This window comes from Glycine max, chromosome 8 (assembly GCF_000004515.6).
Source record: "Glycine max cultivar Williams 82 chromosome 8, Glycine_max_v4.0, whole genome shotgun sequence".
Taxonomy (NCBI): Eukaryota; Viridiplantae; Streptophyta; class Magnoliopsida; order Fabales; family Fabaceae; genus Glycine; species Glycine max.
This window is the reverse complement of record NC_038244.2, coordinates 16,468,453-16,487,275: the sequence shown is the minus strand read 5'-3', so window position 1 is coordinate 16,487,275 and position 18,823 is coordinate 16,468,453. Positions and strand designations below refer to the sequence as shown.

Sequence of the window (18,823 nt, the reverse complement as noted above, 5' to 3'; positions counted from 1 at the left end):
TGATGAGGATGTTTCACATGTAATTTTCTTGTGTAAAGTGGCACAAACTATTTGGTGGAGATGGTATGAAGTATTGAAAATCCAATCGATATCTCATGTTATAACTTATGGTGGTTTGTTGGGTGGAGTTCCATAGTATGGAACTTATGGCAACAAAGGAACACGATAATTTTTGAAGAGCAAATACTAGATGAGGAGAAATTATGGCATAAAATTCTGTGTTCATAGTTAATGACATCAAAGTGATTTTATTGTCTCTTTCCAACAATGACAAGCGGATCCAGGTATTTGTTTAACTATTTGTTGAAGTGTTATGCTTATTAGGAGGTGTGATAATTGTTTTATTAGAATTCTCAGAGTACATATCTTTACATATGCAAATCCTAAGTTGTATAGGTAAACATTCGTTTTCTAAATGATGATTTTTTTTTTCATGTTCAGGAAACAAATTGATCTAGAGGGACAACTATTTTATGCTTTCAGTTACAACCATGTCGGCTGCTTTGTCAATCCTTTATGTACATATTTTTGCACCTATGGTGTAATTAATATAATATCATTATTGTTGATAAAAAAAAATTGTTGGTAATGGTATACATACATACTCATATATATTAACATGCATGCCTAACTTGCATTGTATAATCAAGAAGTTGGTTGTGGAGGTTGAAGGGGGTAAGTTGTCTTTGTATTTTTTAAGCTGAATTATTATTTTGATCTTTTATATTTTTTTTTGTTTTTTTTATCATTTATGTTTTAAAAGTTCTGTTTTTCTAGTTTTTTTTTATATTTTTTGAAAAGTTCTTAGTCCTTTTGTAAGCCTAACCTTAATATCATTAGTATTTTAAATTTTAAAATAATTAATTTTAACACAATGACAACTAAAATCTTTGTCACAATCACATATACATTTGATTTATGCGTCATTGCAAGCATTCTTGAGCAATCAACCTCCAAACCCTCGCCCTCCAAACCCTCGCCACTAGCATTCTACAAATCATTGCAATTGTGGCTTCCTCAAGTTTGAGTTTTACCAAACCTAAATAGTACTCAATTCGTACTCATCGTTGAGCGCAGAATTGTCTTCCACGCTGTCAAAGTTGTCAAGAAACAAAATCAAAACAAAATTGCAAATCATAACCAGAACCAGAATTCATAGGCTCCAACAAAGGGTGTGCGCGCTCAAGAATACTTGCGATGAGCGATATATGACATGAATATTGATTGATGGAGTACTTGTTTGATTGTTCCTTAGCTAGAAGCTTCAATATGTGACGAGTCCCCTTATGGAGACAAATTACCAATTTGGTGGTTGATTGCTCAAGAATGCTTGAGGTGAAGGATAAATTACATGAATATGTGATTCTGATCTTGTCCTTTACAAATAGGGGTGGTTATTAATTATCATTGTATTAAATTAATTATTTTAAAATTTAGATACTAACATTGTTAAGATTAAATTGACCAAAAGACGGAAATAGATTTTTAAAAACATAAAAAATCAAATAAAACTTTTAAATATAAAGAACTAAAGTAGAAAAGAAAAAAATAACATGAAAACATAAAAGATCAAAATAATAATTTAATTTTTTTAATTCAAAATTTCAAAGATCTTAATATAATTTTAAATTTTATTATTTTTCAAGCGATATGAGATTTTGTAATTTTGAGTATCTGATCAATTATTATTATAATTTTCAAACTTTTGTACTTATATTACTTAATATTTTGTTAGAATATAAATTTAATAAATATAACCATTGTAGCGATTAATATTATTTTTGTGGTAATATATAAAAAACTACATAATTTTGACATTAGTTAGCATATTATCTAGTAAAGGATATTTACTTATTATATTTTAAATACAGAATTAAAGAGGGATCAAAATTATAATTTAACTTATTTTTTTATTAATAATTTTTTTTAATAAAATAGTAGGATGATTAAAATACATCAGTCAATCTTTTAGTGGGAAAAAGTTATTCTTTTGACACTATTTTTCAAACAATAATAGTAGTAGTAAAATAAAAAGTTTTACAAAAATAAATGAATTATTTACATCATTTTTGGATTGACTTTGCATCAAACATAAAAGGAAAATAGTAACAACACTCTCTTTAATATATTTTTTAACACATTCTTTATAATTGACTGAAATTTGATAAAAACTTATTAAAATTCATCAATTTTTGTAAAATATGTTTATCATTTAATGATTACCTATTTTGATTTAAATTTAAGATTTACGAAAACTGATAATTATTAATAAGTTTCGGTCAATCACAAAGTTTTGCTAGCATTTTTCTTCATAAAATATTACATTACAATGGGACTCACGATCCCACTAAGAAACTAATTAGCATTTCTTAATTTGGAGAACCTCTACTTCAAACCCATTAATCAACTATAGATGCTCGGTGTAAACAAATGATGGCAAGACTAATAGCCAAAGCAACAAGTTTGTGGGACAATAAATAGTTCCTAATTAATGCTTGCTAGCTAGAGAAAAGACACTGATTGTCATAACAATGTGACTTATCAAGCTGGATTGTGAGTTTTCCTTTAAAAAATCCGAAATAAATTTGGTCTTTACTGATCATATCACATAATGATACTTGTTTTCGCTGTTTGAAATATTACAATTGTGCTGTATGTTTTCTATGATTTGCATCCTACACTTGTACCAGTCAAACGATAAAATAGGTTACAAGTAGATATGGAACTCTAAACTATTTAATAATTGAGCTAGCTTTCCATTTAGATTACTATCACTTGAGAAAACTCAAATTCAAGGGACAGAGCTAAGAAACATAAAAGGGGTAATAGCTAGTATCATAGCTCACCAAAGCAGGGAAGTTTATTTGAGTCACGATGCTTTTAAAAGTGAGAAAGAAAACAAATTTTGCAAACGTGTATGCTCAATAAAAAACAATGAATTGTTGGACATGCCCTTTTGATAATCATATCCCGGACATAATGCATGTTATTTTTTTGTTTTATATCAGAAGTTTCCATATAACTTTTAGGAATGATATATATGATGAGGTATTTATTAAAAAAACATTTAATTTGTTGGATGATTAATATCATTCCTAAAAGTTATAGGAAACTTCTGATATAAAACAAAAAAAGTATATATATATATATATATATATATATATATATATATATATATATATATATATATATATATATATATATATAAATAAATAAATAAGGCTCTTCAATCATTAAACTCAAACTTATTCCTTGAGATATATTAGATACAAATTGTAATATTGATGATTAGTAGCCGTGTCTGGTTTTAAATACTACTTGATAATTACAGCCACCACTTTCAATAATGCATGAAGACTAAAATTTGTCCTTTAAAAAGGAGATATTCTGTATAGATTGCGATCTAGAAAGTAATGGCAGTTTTATTAAGTGGTGGGATCTTATAATTAGTGTGATGTCCTTGTTCTACAAGGAGTTAATTTATTGACTGTTTTTGTTTTAATAATGCACAAATGTTTATTGTAAAGAAAATATAATAACAACCAAATGGAAGCATGCCAAATGCGAGGATTATTATATGAAAGAATTAAACACAATGACAAAAGAGAAAATTGGATATTTATAAATTAATCAAAGACTAGCACTTGACTGAGTTCTTTATGAAGACCCTAAAATTAATTTAAGGTGTAAATTGTTTTATAAGAATTTATAGAAGAATAAAAAAACAACAATTTATTTTCTACAAGTTAAAAATAATTTTAAAAAGAAGAAAAATTATACAAATTAATTTTTATATAAGTTAATTTAAAACTTAATGAAGAAATTTGTTTTATTTTTTTTTTTCTTATTTTCTTCTTCTACAAATATTTATGGAGAAATTTATCTAATCAAGACTCAAGTATATATATATATATATATATATATATATATATATATATATATATATATATATATATATATATATATATATATATATTTGGTACAGAAAGATAATCAAATAATATTGTTTAATTATTAGAGAAATATTAGTGACACTCTCGTTACAACAAAAAATGAGTTTAGGCAACAACCAAGAAAATGTGGCCTAAAAAAAGTTGTGGCCTAAACTTTAGGCAACATATTAACAACAGTTTTTAAAAAGAGTGTTACCAGTATTCCACTAATTAGCTAATTTAAACATATAAATTATTAATAATTCATCTAGAAAAGAAGTATCAATTATTATAACCGGAAAACAAATTTTTGCATGGTCCCATTTTTCTTTCTCCATTCTTTTTAAAAAATAAAATTAAAATTGGTTTTTAGATGAAATCAAATTGAATCTATTTAAAAAAAAAGGGACTTAATTGAAACTTTAAAATAAAAGGACTTAATTCAATCATTTTAAAAGTTACAGGATATAATTGAACCTTTTAATAATAAGAAGATCAAATTAAACTTAAAAAAAATTAGAAGACTAAAATAAAATTTAAACCTATCTATAATTAAACAATGTGACACACTGGCACACATGCTGAAAAACAAAAACAAATAGCTATTTTGGAATATGAAAATTGTATTCCAAAATAGGTGTATTTTGGAATACCTATACACTTTTGGAATTATTATTCTGAAATAAAGGAAGGTTAATATGGGAATTTAAAAAATATTTGGGGGTGCAAGAAGAAAAAAAGGAAGTACATGAAACAAACACTTGTATTTTTTATAGAGCCCAAAATTTAGTTATTTTCTAATTACGCCTCATGAATGGTAAAAGCTTAAACTGGGATGAGATTATAATATCATATTATTATACTATCAAAATCCATATATTATTATATCAGACTATCAAATGAAAACTTATATGATTGTAATTTATAAACAAGAACTTTTATTTATGTTATTCTATTATATATGAATGATGAAGATTAAAAAGTAAATTTTTATAATTATTTTAAATAATGTGATCGTTAATATGAATGTATGATTAATAAATATATACTATATAGATTAGATATATAGTTCTATTTCTCATAATAATTAAAAAAATCTCACTTATAAATGTTTAAATTTGTAATTAAATCCTGGTGCAACAAGAAGTTTATTATACATTTAAAGATTCAATTACCATGATTTTCAATATATGACCTGGTAGCCTTATATCCTCGATCAAAATAATAATAGGCAAATAAACTATTTACCTTTTACGTGAACATTCATATCAAATTAAAATTTTCATATACAAAAGATTATAATGAAGAAAAGTTTTCAGAAAAGTGTTCCAAAATTTTCAAAGAGTACATGTGGAAAGGAGGTTAATAGAACACAAGAAATGATTATTTACACATAAAACATAATCAACATTCATGAAAGTCTACACTCTACATCATGCATTTAAAACCGCATGCAACAGAACATCGAATATATAAAGCATGTAGTGGAAGATTCTAGGTATGTTTGGATTTTTAAGTTTGCACTTTTGCACATTTATATATTTCCTAAAATCAAGTTTCAAACTCAATTTGCAAAATAAAAACCATTTCAAAGTTAACTTTTATAAACTTTAACCTAAACATGCACTCTATATTAATGTACTTTTCTATTAGTTGGAAATACAAGAAGAGGGGGTAATTAAAGTATTTGAGTTGCTGTCAGCACCCCATAAACTAGTACAACACTGCATCCAAAAGCAATTAAACTTAAAAATGAAAAGAAAGTCGAGCCATGATTATAAATGGAGGAAACATAATAACATATATAGTAACGTCAATGTGATGGATACAAAATAATTATAGCTGAAATGCTAATACTAATACCTAGACAAATCAGATTGCAAAAGCAATAAAAAAAACTAGTTAAGCACTCTGACCAGAAGAAGAGAAGTTGAGGGTTACAAAACTGGTCAAAAGAGCCATAAAGACTGAACCAAGCACTATGGAGACAGAAACCCCTCAGCTATGAGAAGGTGAAGGAGCCGATACTGAGAAATACGGGTGTGCAAAAACTACTTCAACAAAAAAATTAAACTCAACTAGTTTTAAACGATTTTAATCGATTTGATTTTATATTTAAATAATCAAACTAATTTGAAAATCGGTTCAAAATTAAAATGATTTTAAAAAATTGATTCCTAATAGAATTGGTTTTAATAAATTTTAAACTGATTCTAAGAGGTAGATCAGTTTTAAACTGGTTTTCAAACTATTTTTTTCAAATAAAAAAACTATTCAAATGAAAATCAGTTCACATAATAGAATCGATTTTGTAGAAACAATTTGGTTAATTGAATTTATTTTATAAAACAGTTTAGTTATTTTTCTTGATCTAGTTTAAAAACAAAAACTAATTCGATTTAGATTCAATTACAATTTGATTGAATCCAAATCAATTTTTTTACACACCCCTGTTAAGAAACCCTGTGGTGATGGAGAGTTTGGAATTGAATGTGGCAACATCACCTCTACAATCAATTTCTCGCTGTTCTGGCAATGAGATTCAGTTCCACTGATGTAGTAGAACACCCCAGGGCTGTCAAAAATCACTATGTCGTTCCCATTATCAAATGTTTAAAAAATGTTTAATTTATATGCTATGTAAATAAATTTTCTATTATAGTTCTTAGATTATTTTAAAAAATATATAATTATGAATACTTTATATGGATTTCGATGCTAGTTAATATATTTATTAGATTAATTTTAATTTTCATATTTAGTCATTAAATTCTTGTCTATCCTTGTTTGTGTCCAAACATACTCATGATGTGTCAATCAATTAGTGTGAAATTATTTTAGTTTAATTAATTATTTTAAGTTAAACCTTAATATATAACTACATCAAATACTCAAAAGTAGGATTTTACTCACCATAATAATCATACTCAATTCCTTTTAAAAATATGATCATACTCAATTTGAGCTTCATTAAAAATAATGTTAAAATAAATAAATTATGCAGAAGTGTATGATTTTTTTATTCGTAAGTATTGAATATAGTAGAAGAGAGTTTATAATTATTTTAAAGAAAAATATTAATGTGAAATTACATGTAAACAAAGCTACAATCTCTATCTCTCGAGAAAAGAAAAAACACAAGAGAAAAAGAAAATACAATCATTTTAGTATCATGGAGCCATTGACTAAACATATAAACAATACAAAACGTGTATTCAATTTTTCAGGAAGATTTCGTGCCCAATTCAATGACCTATTGACCTAAAGGGTAACGTTTTGAAAACAAGTAAACAACAAAATGAAATATTAGAAGAATTTTTTTAACAAATTTAACTTAAATATAATGATATTGATAGTGTAAAAAAAAAATTACACTATCGTTTTGTTAGGATCACTATCATTTAATCTTATATTATCATATATGATAAAAACTATTAACTTATTTAATATTTACTTTAAAAGTCACGTCGTTTCTAATTAGTTAATTAGTTAATAATGTGAGAATCTTTGCATAGATAAAGTATGATTTTTTGTTTGTTTGTTTGAGGTATATTTATAAATGCAATATGCATTTTTTATTTAAAAAAATATGTATAATATTACATATGGTATTATTTTTTTATGATTAAATGATGAAACTTATCAACTAAATATGAAAGAATTACTTTTTAGCTACATATGAAATTATTTCAAGAAAAATATTTTTTTTTGTCATGGAAAAACATGTTTTTTTTCAATTGGTTTCTTAGTAAGTTACTAAGTTTTAAATAGTCTAAAATATTTAAGTGTAATATTGTTCTTCACTGAAATAGATTTTAAAGAATTAAATTAACGTTAAGCAAGCAAGTATCCTAATATTGCACAGGTAATTTTTAATTTGAATCAAATTTAAAAATATAAACGATGATTTTAAATTAAAATATAAGTATATATAATTATTTCAAAAAATAAGTAAAATACATTAATTTTTTAAATCAACTTGTATTTTTTTTTTTTGCATAAAAGTAGTTTTTATTACAAAGTTTAATGGTTAGCAAGATATCAACACATCAATCCAAGCTGAAAGTACCGCAGAACTGTAATATATCTCATTCAATACAATATTCTTCCATTCTTATTTATAAAATTTAAATTTAAATTTCAATCTTATATATAAGAATGGAGGGAATATAAATTTTGGACATTATTAGGAGCCAATGGGACAAGTATATTTTTGTTCGCAGACTGATCACTGATCAATTCAAATTTCTATGTGCTAATTAATGTGTTATTGTGAACACTGAACAGTTATCAATGATCAAGTTGGTGTATCAACCTGCACTCTCAGCAACCAGGAGGCAATTAATAATGTTCGCAGCACATTCACCAAGGCTTTATGGTTCATCTCAAACATATATAAAAATTGTTTGACAGTGGATAATGAATGAGACTTGTTTCTAACGCACGCAACACAAGGGGTACAACAGTCATCTACGTTATTCGTATATTGATATGCAGAAGAATTAGATTGGAATGGAAAGTTCCCATATCCCAGATATAAAAACCAATCCATGATTATTCATTGAGGAAAAAAATAGCCCTTGTTTTTAGATTTTATCAATATACACTTCATATTTTTCTTTATGGGTGATCTTGAAAATATTTTTTTTGTTACAATAAGGAAATTAAAAAAAAAAGCAAACATAGAAACTAGCCAACATTAGCCTGGTCGTGCAGGAAAGCATTCAAGGCTTCATGTGGAGGCATAGCAAACTCCATTTAAAGTGCTGCATACGCTCTATCCAATTCATCAGCAACTTCATTACTGCTGCGATTAACATACATGAGACACTGTCACTGCCTAATCCCTTTGAATTAGATCTATGACTTCCCAAATAACATCCCCATAAGCATGAATATTCACTTGTGAGTGATTCATGTTATTAAATAGCCATCCGAGCCTCAAGACAATCTGTTTCACATAGAATATAACCCATATTGAATTTGAGTTTTATATATGAATAAATTTTTACTAAAAAATTAACCTACTATTATATAAATATTTCTAATTTGAATAAACCTAAATTGACTAGAATCGAGCATTGAGCAAAGGTGTTTGGGATTAGCTAAGATAAGACTATTGATGACTGAGGACGAAATCTCTAAACTAAGATGAGGGCTGAGGCAATGGTGCGTCTGGGATGAAACGATTGATTTGGATTGACATTTATGTAATGTTGGATCAAACTCTAAAGTCACTAGTAACTTCGAGTTCTCTAGCAAAGCTGAGACACTAAGAAATGGATGGATACATATATAAGGTATTCCTATGCTCAAGTCTATGAATATTCCACTTGAATAGCAATATAAAACAAATGCTTACCTACTACAACGATATTGATTATATTTATAGATGTCTAAATTGGGTTGAACTATCTGACACAAGACCCTAAACATTTCAAGGGCAATATTCCCTTAATGTAATAACATGGTGACTTTATTCCGGGGCGAGGATGTAATTTGATCTTCATGACATCATCTTTGAAGTCTTGTTCGTGGGTGCTGATTTAGGTTGATCCAGTATTAATTGGGCCGAGGTGACCCACTACATGAATTGAGTCTTAAGCCCAATTCAGAACATTCCTTATAAAAAATGCACGTGAATCTCAAATTCTAAATCATATTTTGCACAAATTTAACAAATATTCGAGAAAGTTAAATTAATTTTATTTATTTTGAATTTTTAATCCTCGGTGACACTAGAAGAAATGTTATACAGACATGCTAAGATTTTTCAATTATGTTTTTTGTTCAACATTGAAATAAAACAAAAGCCCAGATAACAACGGTACACCTTATTGAACCAACGTACAATCAAATCTAACTAAGATGATCTAAACATCAGAAAAATCTGATGTTTTCTGGAAAATTTTCGGGTCGTTTATTCTGGAAAGGCTACTTTAGTATATTTGCATAATAATGGAGTTGGTTCCAATGAGTCCTAGAGTTATTAGTGTGGGCTTGAAATCATGCATGCCCATAACCCAAAAAAAATAAAAGGAACAATGTCTGAACCCTGCACTTTATTAGCAATATTTGCATTGACATCACCCGCGTGAGAAGGAAAAAGGACGAATTTAATACAAGCATGTAAAGTAATAAAGCATAAATCAAAACGGTGCAGAAAGTGGTTCTTTAAATGGGTTTACAGCAGCGCACGAGCACTGGCAATGGCAAGCTTTGTCATCAGGGATAGACTCAGCCTTCTTCATGCAATCAACGAGCTTCTCAGTTAGGTTTCCGTTTTCATCCATGTGCATCACCTCCTGTATTGGATGCATGAGCCCCTTCATTAACAAACAATAAGCATTGGTTTCATTGATAAGATAAGCAATTCAAGAAGCACATTGGAGGGCAATAAACCGGTTACAGTAACTATATTTTATTTACTTCGCTAACCCGCAATTTTCTCGCAGTGAGAGACATATTTGGCCACTTTAATTTGTCTATAACTGTATTTGTTTCATTTAAGAATGTCTCGTGTTGCTATGGATGTTACGTATTATGAAGAACTCGATTTTGTTACAGCCAATATAATTAAGGTAGTAATTAGAATTAGTTCAATTTCAAGCTATAGCTAACTATATAAATTGAATTTTTAGAGGTAGTAATCTCTTAAGTCATCATGTCGTTGGTATATATATATATATAATTTTAGGAAATAAATAATAAGATCTAATGGCCTAGTTTACATGGACGATTCATTCACAAATTTGTAACTAAAGGCCTCATTTCTTGTGAACATTTTTATTGATCTAATTTTTAGCAAAATCCAACAGTGAATACTACAGGGTTCACCGGTTAGTCTATTATAAAATTCGCCTAAGCACATATACAAAACAAAAATGACTTGTGAACATCATAGTAAAAAAGAGATAGAAGAGAAAAAAAATGCAAGTATAACAAGTAAATGGTGTGATAAAAAAAGACAAATAAGAATTCTAAGTGTTAATGAAGTATTTAGAACGGAAAAGAGTTCAAGTATCAATTATGTTGTATCATCACTCTATACAAAATATCCTAGGTTTTGAAATCGATCTTACCTCAATAAACAGAGCTGATGCTTCACGTGGTTGCAACTTTTGAACCACCTCTGCAGCTACTTCCTGCAAGAAACAACACAGATTATCAAGAATCATGGGTAAATATTAGGAAATTTAGCCTCCAAAGCAAATGTACAACCTAAATAATTTGGATATAATAGTGGAGGTAGAGGTTATGCATGTACCCTTGCTTGAGTGAACTGCACTTGATTCAGTGTCCTAGGCTCCAGCTCAATGGGACAACAAGTGTTCGCCATAACTAACAAAGAAACAAAAATCTGATCTCCACAACAAGTAATAATTTAATAAGTAGAAATTGTATCCCATCACCTTAAGCAATATTGTCTTATGTACATAGATTAGCCAATATATAACCAATCAGGAGTATGATATTTTTTCAACACATTCACGGGGTCTTTGTGTCACGGGAACAAGTTTGTGGCCAACATTAAGGCAAATATTTCTGAGCTCTTTTCATATCCCGTGGCTCAGTGGAGGACAAAGTTTCAATGTTGCTTGTAAGTTCTGACTTCAAATGCTCTTAGCTTAGCAATCATTTCATTGGTCAAGATCTCTGTTTACAAAGTCTATCATTGAATAGATTATTATTGTGGCCAAAATAAGCCAAGGGAAAAGGGTGCACGTGCACATCTGACTTTTGATCCTCTCACTTTTTTAGCGATTTAGTGATTGGTCGGTGTTTTGTGCAATGTAGGTTACCATTCTGTGTTCCTTAGATATTAAGGGCATTTGAAGAAACAAAAATGTAATCACAAGCAGCATCTTCCATTTTGCATTTCCAAGGACCTTTTATCTCAAGACTTTGGTAATGGGACCAATCCTACTCCTTAAGAATTTGGCTGTAGTTTTTATACTTGCATCATGATTTTAAAGGATAACAGTGAATATATGTACGTGTGTGTGATTTTAATTTGGTTATAAGCTGCCATCATTCAACAACATATCTCTATCTGATTTTGGAAGAAGACATTTTCTTCTTCCAATTTTTGTTTGTCGGCAAAAGAAAATATATTGATGTTGGTACAGGAGTACCATAATCCATATAAAAGATAACTAAAAGTGTACATCCTATATTCCTGGTTAGTAACCATTTTCTTCTTCCAGTGTAATAGAATTTTTGGAGGAGGATATGGTACAAGGGATAAAGGATCATTCATTTCTATTGAATATTGAGGTTTGAATTTGAATTTCAAGATTCCGAAATCAATATATTGGGAGTAGGAAGTAACCTTCATACACAATCCTTAGAATCCATATGGAGAAATAACGTTTGCAAAATTAAACTTTGGAATTGCAGTAAACCTAGTGCTGGTTATATTTTCTCTCTGTTCAAGCATTATTTTTCCTCTAAATGAAAACAAAATATGGGTTCAGAAAACATTTCTAACAAAAACATTTTTGAATCAAAAGTATGTGGATTAAATGAGATTGAGGTGATTTTGACATAATAGATTGAACCACTGAGTTACAAAACTGACTCTAATTCCAAGAAACAAAGTGTGAGCATAACTAGTGATTTTGACTAAAATAATGATGTCAAATAGTTAGCCTTTAGGCCCAAAGAGAGGTGTAGGTAGGTTGATTTGGATCATATAGATGACCAATATATTAATAAGATTTGGGCTAAGTCCTGACTGGGACTAGGACCCTCTGAAACCTTTCTTTTTATAAAAAAAAATAGCCTAAAATTTGGAGCCTTCTTTGGGCTAAAGAAAAATAAATTGTCTCTTTCATTTGGTCAAAATTACACTACCGCAATACTTTGCCATAACAGAATAGAGCTGGCATTTCTCGTTAATCTCTTTCTAAATGGAATATCTTTTTCTCCCTTCTTTACTGTAAACATATGCTATTGACACCAGTTTGACAAAGTAATTATGCACGACATGTACAATATATATAAGTTAAGTAGTTAACCATACGAATCACTATCTATGGAATCCTAATTTCTAGATGAAACCTAGAGAGAAGTAATGTTATATTATAAGAAGAAAGATAAAGAAAAAAAATGTATTAATGAAGTGTTTAATTATATATGAATCTTCATATATTATCACTCTTAAGAAATCCAGAAGAACTTCTAAAATGTTTTTTTTTTGTTTTTATCAATAAATTTTAGTTTTAAGTATTATTCTTAAGCTCTCATTCTTAATGACCAAATCAATTTTATATCTTCCTACCTTCTAAAAGTATATAATGAAATATGCCATAGCCAGGGAATAACCATTTTGTAATTTATTTTTTTTAGCAACAGAATTGGATACAGTGAGAACCAAACTGGGCCGCTATTCCTTGCCATAAAAGGAGGTAAAAAAGAAAAATGTTCATTTTTTTTCTTCATGTGGAAATGTATCGGAAAATATACAGTAGGTGATAGCTCTAAGTAGTTGAAAACTAAGGTCTATGATCCTACTCTCTCTATCTCCTTTTTAAATTAGACATAGCTGCTATTTCTTTTATGTAATATACGGCACCGATCGCGCATATGTGAACCGCGTATTATAATAAATTTTGCCAGTTAGCAAGGTCACCCACTCGAGTCAAAACCTAACTCTATATTATTTCAACGAAATATATAGCAAATCCTTGGCACGTGAGGGGAAGTTTTTTTTTAGATAACTTGAGGGGAAGGTTAAATTACATAAGAATCGGTTCCTTCTTCGATTTTCTCACTCTCTCTCTCTCTCTCAATTTTGACCTTGCCATATTTTCATATTATAATGTCACTGCCCTTTGATGAAACAGTGTAGAAAATTTGTCATTCCTTCTATACTTCTTTTTTTCCTTTTCTACGATGAGAAGTTATTTCTGAGAGTTGTGGCTTAAATTAGCTAGTTAAATAGTCTTTTAAATTTCACAAATAAATTAAATTTTGTTTAAAAATATTGTCAAATATAATGCAAAATGTTAATGATCAATTAGTAGTATAGTTACTGTTTATACTATTGTTAAGGAAAATTCTTCATAACTACTCCCAGAAATGTAAGTATTAGAGTTGAAAGCTTGGCATTGACCACGATATCAACACTAGTAGCACTGACCTAGCCAATGTTACATGAACACTACCTTGAAAATCTCATTTTATTTTGATTTTTTAATATTAAATAGTGTCAACTCCATCTAAATTTGAAAGTCCTCTGAATCTAAATATTAAACTCTAATAATGATAAAATAAAAATGGTTACTTTAGTATCTCTTTAGAATGAATCATATCATTGTGTATTATGTATAATTTAATCATTTACAATAAATTTTATTTTTTATTTTGATTTTTAATTTAATATTTTATTAAAAAGACCACTTTATCCTTAATCTTTCTAAGAAAACTTAACCTAATTAGCTTAATCTTATATTAGAGACTAGGCAATTTAAGATCTATGGATTAAAAAATAAAAATGACATAATAATCATTTCTTGTTGTTTTTGAAATCACGTTTTATGATTGATTGAACTATACATATTACATATCGATATGTGAATTATTTTAAAGTCATACCAAATAAAACTCATATCAAATGATTATGAATTTTAGCATGAAAAACCAAAACCTTCCTTGCCTCCTCCTCCTCCTAATTTTAAACCCTCTCTTTCTTCTTCTCTCAATCTCTCATCCTTACCTCACTCGATCTCATTCTATTCACTCTCTTCTTTTCCTCTACTGCTATTTCTTCTCTAATTTTCTCTCCTATCTCTATTGGTTGCAAGTTTTGGGTGTGGGGTTCATTATAGATGGTAGGTTTTGGGCAAGATAAATTTGAACGACAATGTTCTGTGTTGATGGGTGGTGAACGGGAATTCTAGTTTGTGTTAGTGCCAAGCAGAGATGGAGCGAGACAAGATAAAATGGAAGGGATGAGAAAAGGGGGAGAAAATATAAGAGGAAATCATGTGTCACTTGAGCAACAATAGAGGCATTGAGATGGCAACAAAGCCAAACTATTGATAATAGTAACATTTTTTTTTTATCGTTGTTTTCCCTCTCTTCTTAGCGTTAGTTTGGCCAAATAAATTATGATGTTAGTTTCAATTATTATTATTATTTTTTATAATTTGTCATAGCTTCCACTTTAGCGTCAACTACTAAGAAGCGGACGCTAAAGATTAACTTCGACAAATTAAGCATTGGTCACGATGCCAAGACAACCTAAAACTAACCTTTAAGTATTTTTGTTGGTTGGAGCAATGAATTTAATAGAACCCAAAGCAAACTAATTATTGTAGATCCTTAGAAATTATTCTGCGGTTGTAACAATGAATTAAAAAAAAAAAAAAGAGTCCGTACTTTCATGTGTATTTCATAAAAAAAATGTTTCATATTTTAGATGTTTCTATTACTACTCTTGTCCTGTGAAATAAATTTGTTTCACTTTATATATATATATATATACACACACATAGATATGGAGAGAACATCACATGGAAGAAGTAAGACACCATAAATTAAGTTCCGCTTGCTGATTTTGTTTTTCATACCTCATAACAAACATTCACACCCTAAATATGAAAATAAGAGATAGGAATTTGAACTAGTTGTTATTCACCATATCCATGAAAGGTTGGAGCCAAATCACGTACAATGAAAGAAGTTTACACACACCACACAACTTTTCCAAGAAGCCATGATGTTGCTTGCTAGCTTTGTTTATATATCACCTAACGACAATGACTCACCAATGACCCTATATATAACCCGTGTCTTGTGCTATAACAAATTTAAATCATTCTTCAAACAAGAAGTCTAAAATTAAATATCTTTTTATAAATTATATATATATACTATCAATATATAAAATATTTTTAACCTATCATCTAAAAAAAATATTTTTATACAAATATTTATTAAGTATGCTTATGTGATAAAAAAAAATTACTTTAATTTGGATCTTTTTCTTTGTACATAGTTTTTTCCTAAGAAATAAAATGATCTCAATATTTTACACGTAAACAAAATATTTTATGAACTTAATAACAATATATGAAACCTTGAAATTAATTATAAACAATTTCTACACGCAAGATAATAATTAACCAATTGAAAGGCTATTTTTTTTGTGAATATTAAAAGGCTATTATATAGTACATCGCAATCGTTATATGGTAATATTTTTTCCCTTTAACTTACTTTTACAGTTTACTTACTTCAAATGTGAATTGGCTGATAGGTGAAAAATTTTACTCCCATTAAATGCGTTCAAGATTTGTGCTAAAATTAATCTCACCTCTTTATTTTTTCTTCTATCATGTTAATATGACAGTTTTCAAACTCCAAAACCAATTGGCCTCTACTTTTGTGAGTCAGATGACCTCCAAATTTGACATATATTTATCAATCAAATTCGACCTCTTGTATATACATTTTACACGCATCTCCTTAACTCAAAGTAACAAGTTAGTTAGGGGTGTGTAAAAAACTAAAAATTGATTGCAAAAAAACCAAAACCAAACTAATCCCGAACGGTTTAATTGGTTCGGTTTTTAAACCAAAAATGAGAATTGATTTTAGAAAATCAATTTTGAACTACACTATTTTTTAACAAATTTTAAATTAATTTTTAGAATAAAGTCGAATATGAATTGATTTTCAGACTGTTTTGTTAAAGAAAAAAATGTTCGGTTAATCAAACTTCTTTAATAGAGATGGTTCAGTTAATCGAACCTAATAATAATAATAATAATAATAATAATAATATAATTTTCTTTTTCAAACCGGTTCAGAACCATTAAACATTTTTAATATTAAACATTAAACACAAAAAAATAACCATCCCAACGTACACATCCTACGTAAACCCCTAATTCCTCATATATGCTAATACTGAAAGTACGAAAAAAACACTACTTTTAAATTACAAGAAAGCAAAATGATAAAATTGTGGGGTAACAAAAGCATGGAAGTTTGAACTCCTGCGATATATTTTTCCATGTGTGAGCTTCTCCAAGTTTCTAATTCTACCCCGCTTCCTTCCCTTTGCAAAATGACAAAAAAAAAACCGCAATGAGCGTGGATGTAAAATTACAAGTAGACCCCTGGGCGTGCCATTTTACCAAAACAGGTAACGAAGTAAACATAGCAATAATTTAAAAGGCCCCAAAAGAGTAAAGAGAGGAGTGGGGGTGGGTGGTGTGAGGGGGACAAGAACCCATTATTAGCTATGGTCTTTTTTTTTTGTCTTGTATTAAAGAAGATTACGACTGTCTTGTAACTCAAAATGATATTAATTTGCTGGTGATACATGATTACTTTTTATCTAAATTTTTTTTTTCACTTCATAAAAATTAAATATAAATTTTCTTAATAAATAAGTCATTTTCAATAATAAAAATATAACGAGACCTTATATTAATATATCAATTCTTTGGGTTATGAGCTGCGTTTACACACAGCGAACATGAAAATATCCCCTTGAAAATGGGGCATGCAGCAGCAAAGCCATATGGTGAATTTTTTGGATACATTATGGATCAATCAGCATTCAGCAACAAAGTAACAGTCATGCACGTCACGTACCGCATGTGCTTGGTTTCATCACCCACATGCATCTATTATATATCTTCACTACAATTTCCCTTAATGTGTCGCGTTGCTTCTTCCTTCCTATTTCATCATAACTTCAGCACTCTCCACCATCCTATAGGACCTAAAAATTGTTATATATATATATATATATATATATATATATATATATATATATATATATATATATATACCGACATTGGCTACACACCAATGTGTACATACACTGTACTTTCTGTGTACTCTTTCTTCAAAATAAATCGTGGCTTTGTGAAAAGCTAAAGTAACTAAGTCTGTGTGTGTATTCGGAATATATATTATAACGGATGTCCTAGCTAGCCATGCAGTTTTCAATGTTGCATGAAAATCCTCAGTACTCATGAGCCTTTAATTCTCTTTCTCTTTTCTTTTTTTTATTTTTATTAAAAAAATAAAACTTTTGATGCTAAATAATAAAAAAAAAATTGTTAACTTTTGTCTGTTACCTATATACTTTTCATCTATTGACTGGAAATTATAAAAGGCTTTGGTAAATAACAATTAATACTCTTTCTTTTTTTCGGGTTTGAAAATCAAAAGTGAATCACGTGTTCTAAAGGTATAACAAAGATCTAGCAAAACATTTTAACAAATTTTTTTCACACAATTTTTATTATATATTGAATGAAATTTATTATTGAAACTCAAAATGATACAATTCTCATTTTTTTAACTAATGAATTTACTTGTAATTCCATAATTTTAAATATTTAATTAATATTAATAATTTTAAATTTATGCATTTTTATCATCAATTTATTTTTCACGTTGTCACATTCTTTAGGTGGCAATTAGTTACTTTTCAACTTTGGTTTACGCGGGAAATCACCAGTTGCCAGTAAGTATAACTAGCTAAAAGCTATCAATTAGGAAGATGAAGGTGACGTATAACGTCAAAAGTTCAAAGAAAATATTTTTTTTATTTTTCATATTAATATTTTTGCTTAACCCATTAATCAATGTGATTGCGGCATGAATTGCACTATACTATATTTTAGTCATTTTCGCAAATTTAAAGGAAAATTAAGGAGAAGTGATCATTAGAAACAGATATATCGATCAGTAGTGTTGCTTCTCATATCTCTATTGTTCTATTTCTAGTTTTATACTACACATACACGCCATAAGGGAATCTATCATTGGTTCATTAGTTACTTTATCTTCTAAGTTTTGCCTCTTTAAATTTCTTTAGAAGCAAATTAAGAAAATACAAATTAATAGCAATAGTTCGTACA

General features: G+C 28.5%; 1 protein-coding gene across 2 annotated transcripts; it reads right to left on the bottom strand.

Annotated features, from left to right (window-relative positions):
- Window positions 1-9,979: 9,979 nt before the first annotated feature.
- Window positions 9,980-11,496, bottom strand: LOC102668214 (uncharacterized). Of its 2 annotated transcripts, none has more exons than XM_006585514.3 (3): window positions 11,200-11,496; window positions 11,015-11,077; window positions 9,980-10,258 (listed from the first exon to the last, which is right to left on the bottom strand). In XM_006585514.3, the coding sequence occupies exons 1-3, from the start codon at window positions 11,269-11,271 to the stop codon at window positions 10,082-10,084; spliced, it is 312 nt and encodes a 103-aa protein (XP_006585577.1). In that variant the 5' UTR covers window positions 11,272-11,496; the 3' UTR covers window positions 9,980-10,081. The 2 variants fall into 2 exon arrangements, with proteins under 2 accessions (XP_006585577.1, XP_014634620.1); XM_014779134.3 differs by having other exon boundaries at window positions 9,980-10,237; window positions 11,200-11,355.
- Window positions 11,497-18,823: the final 7,327 nt, after the last annotated feature.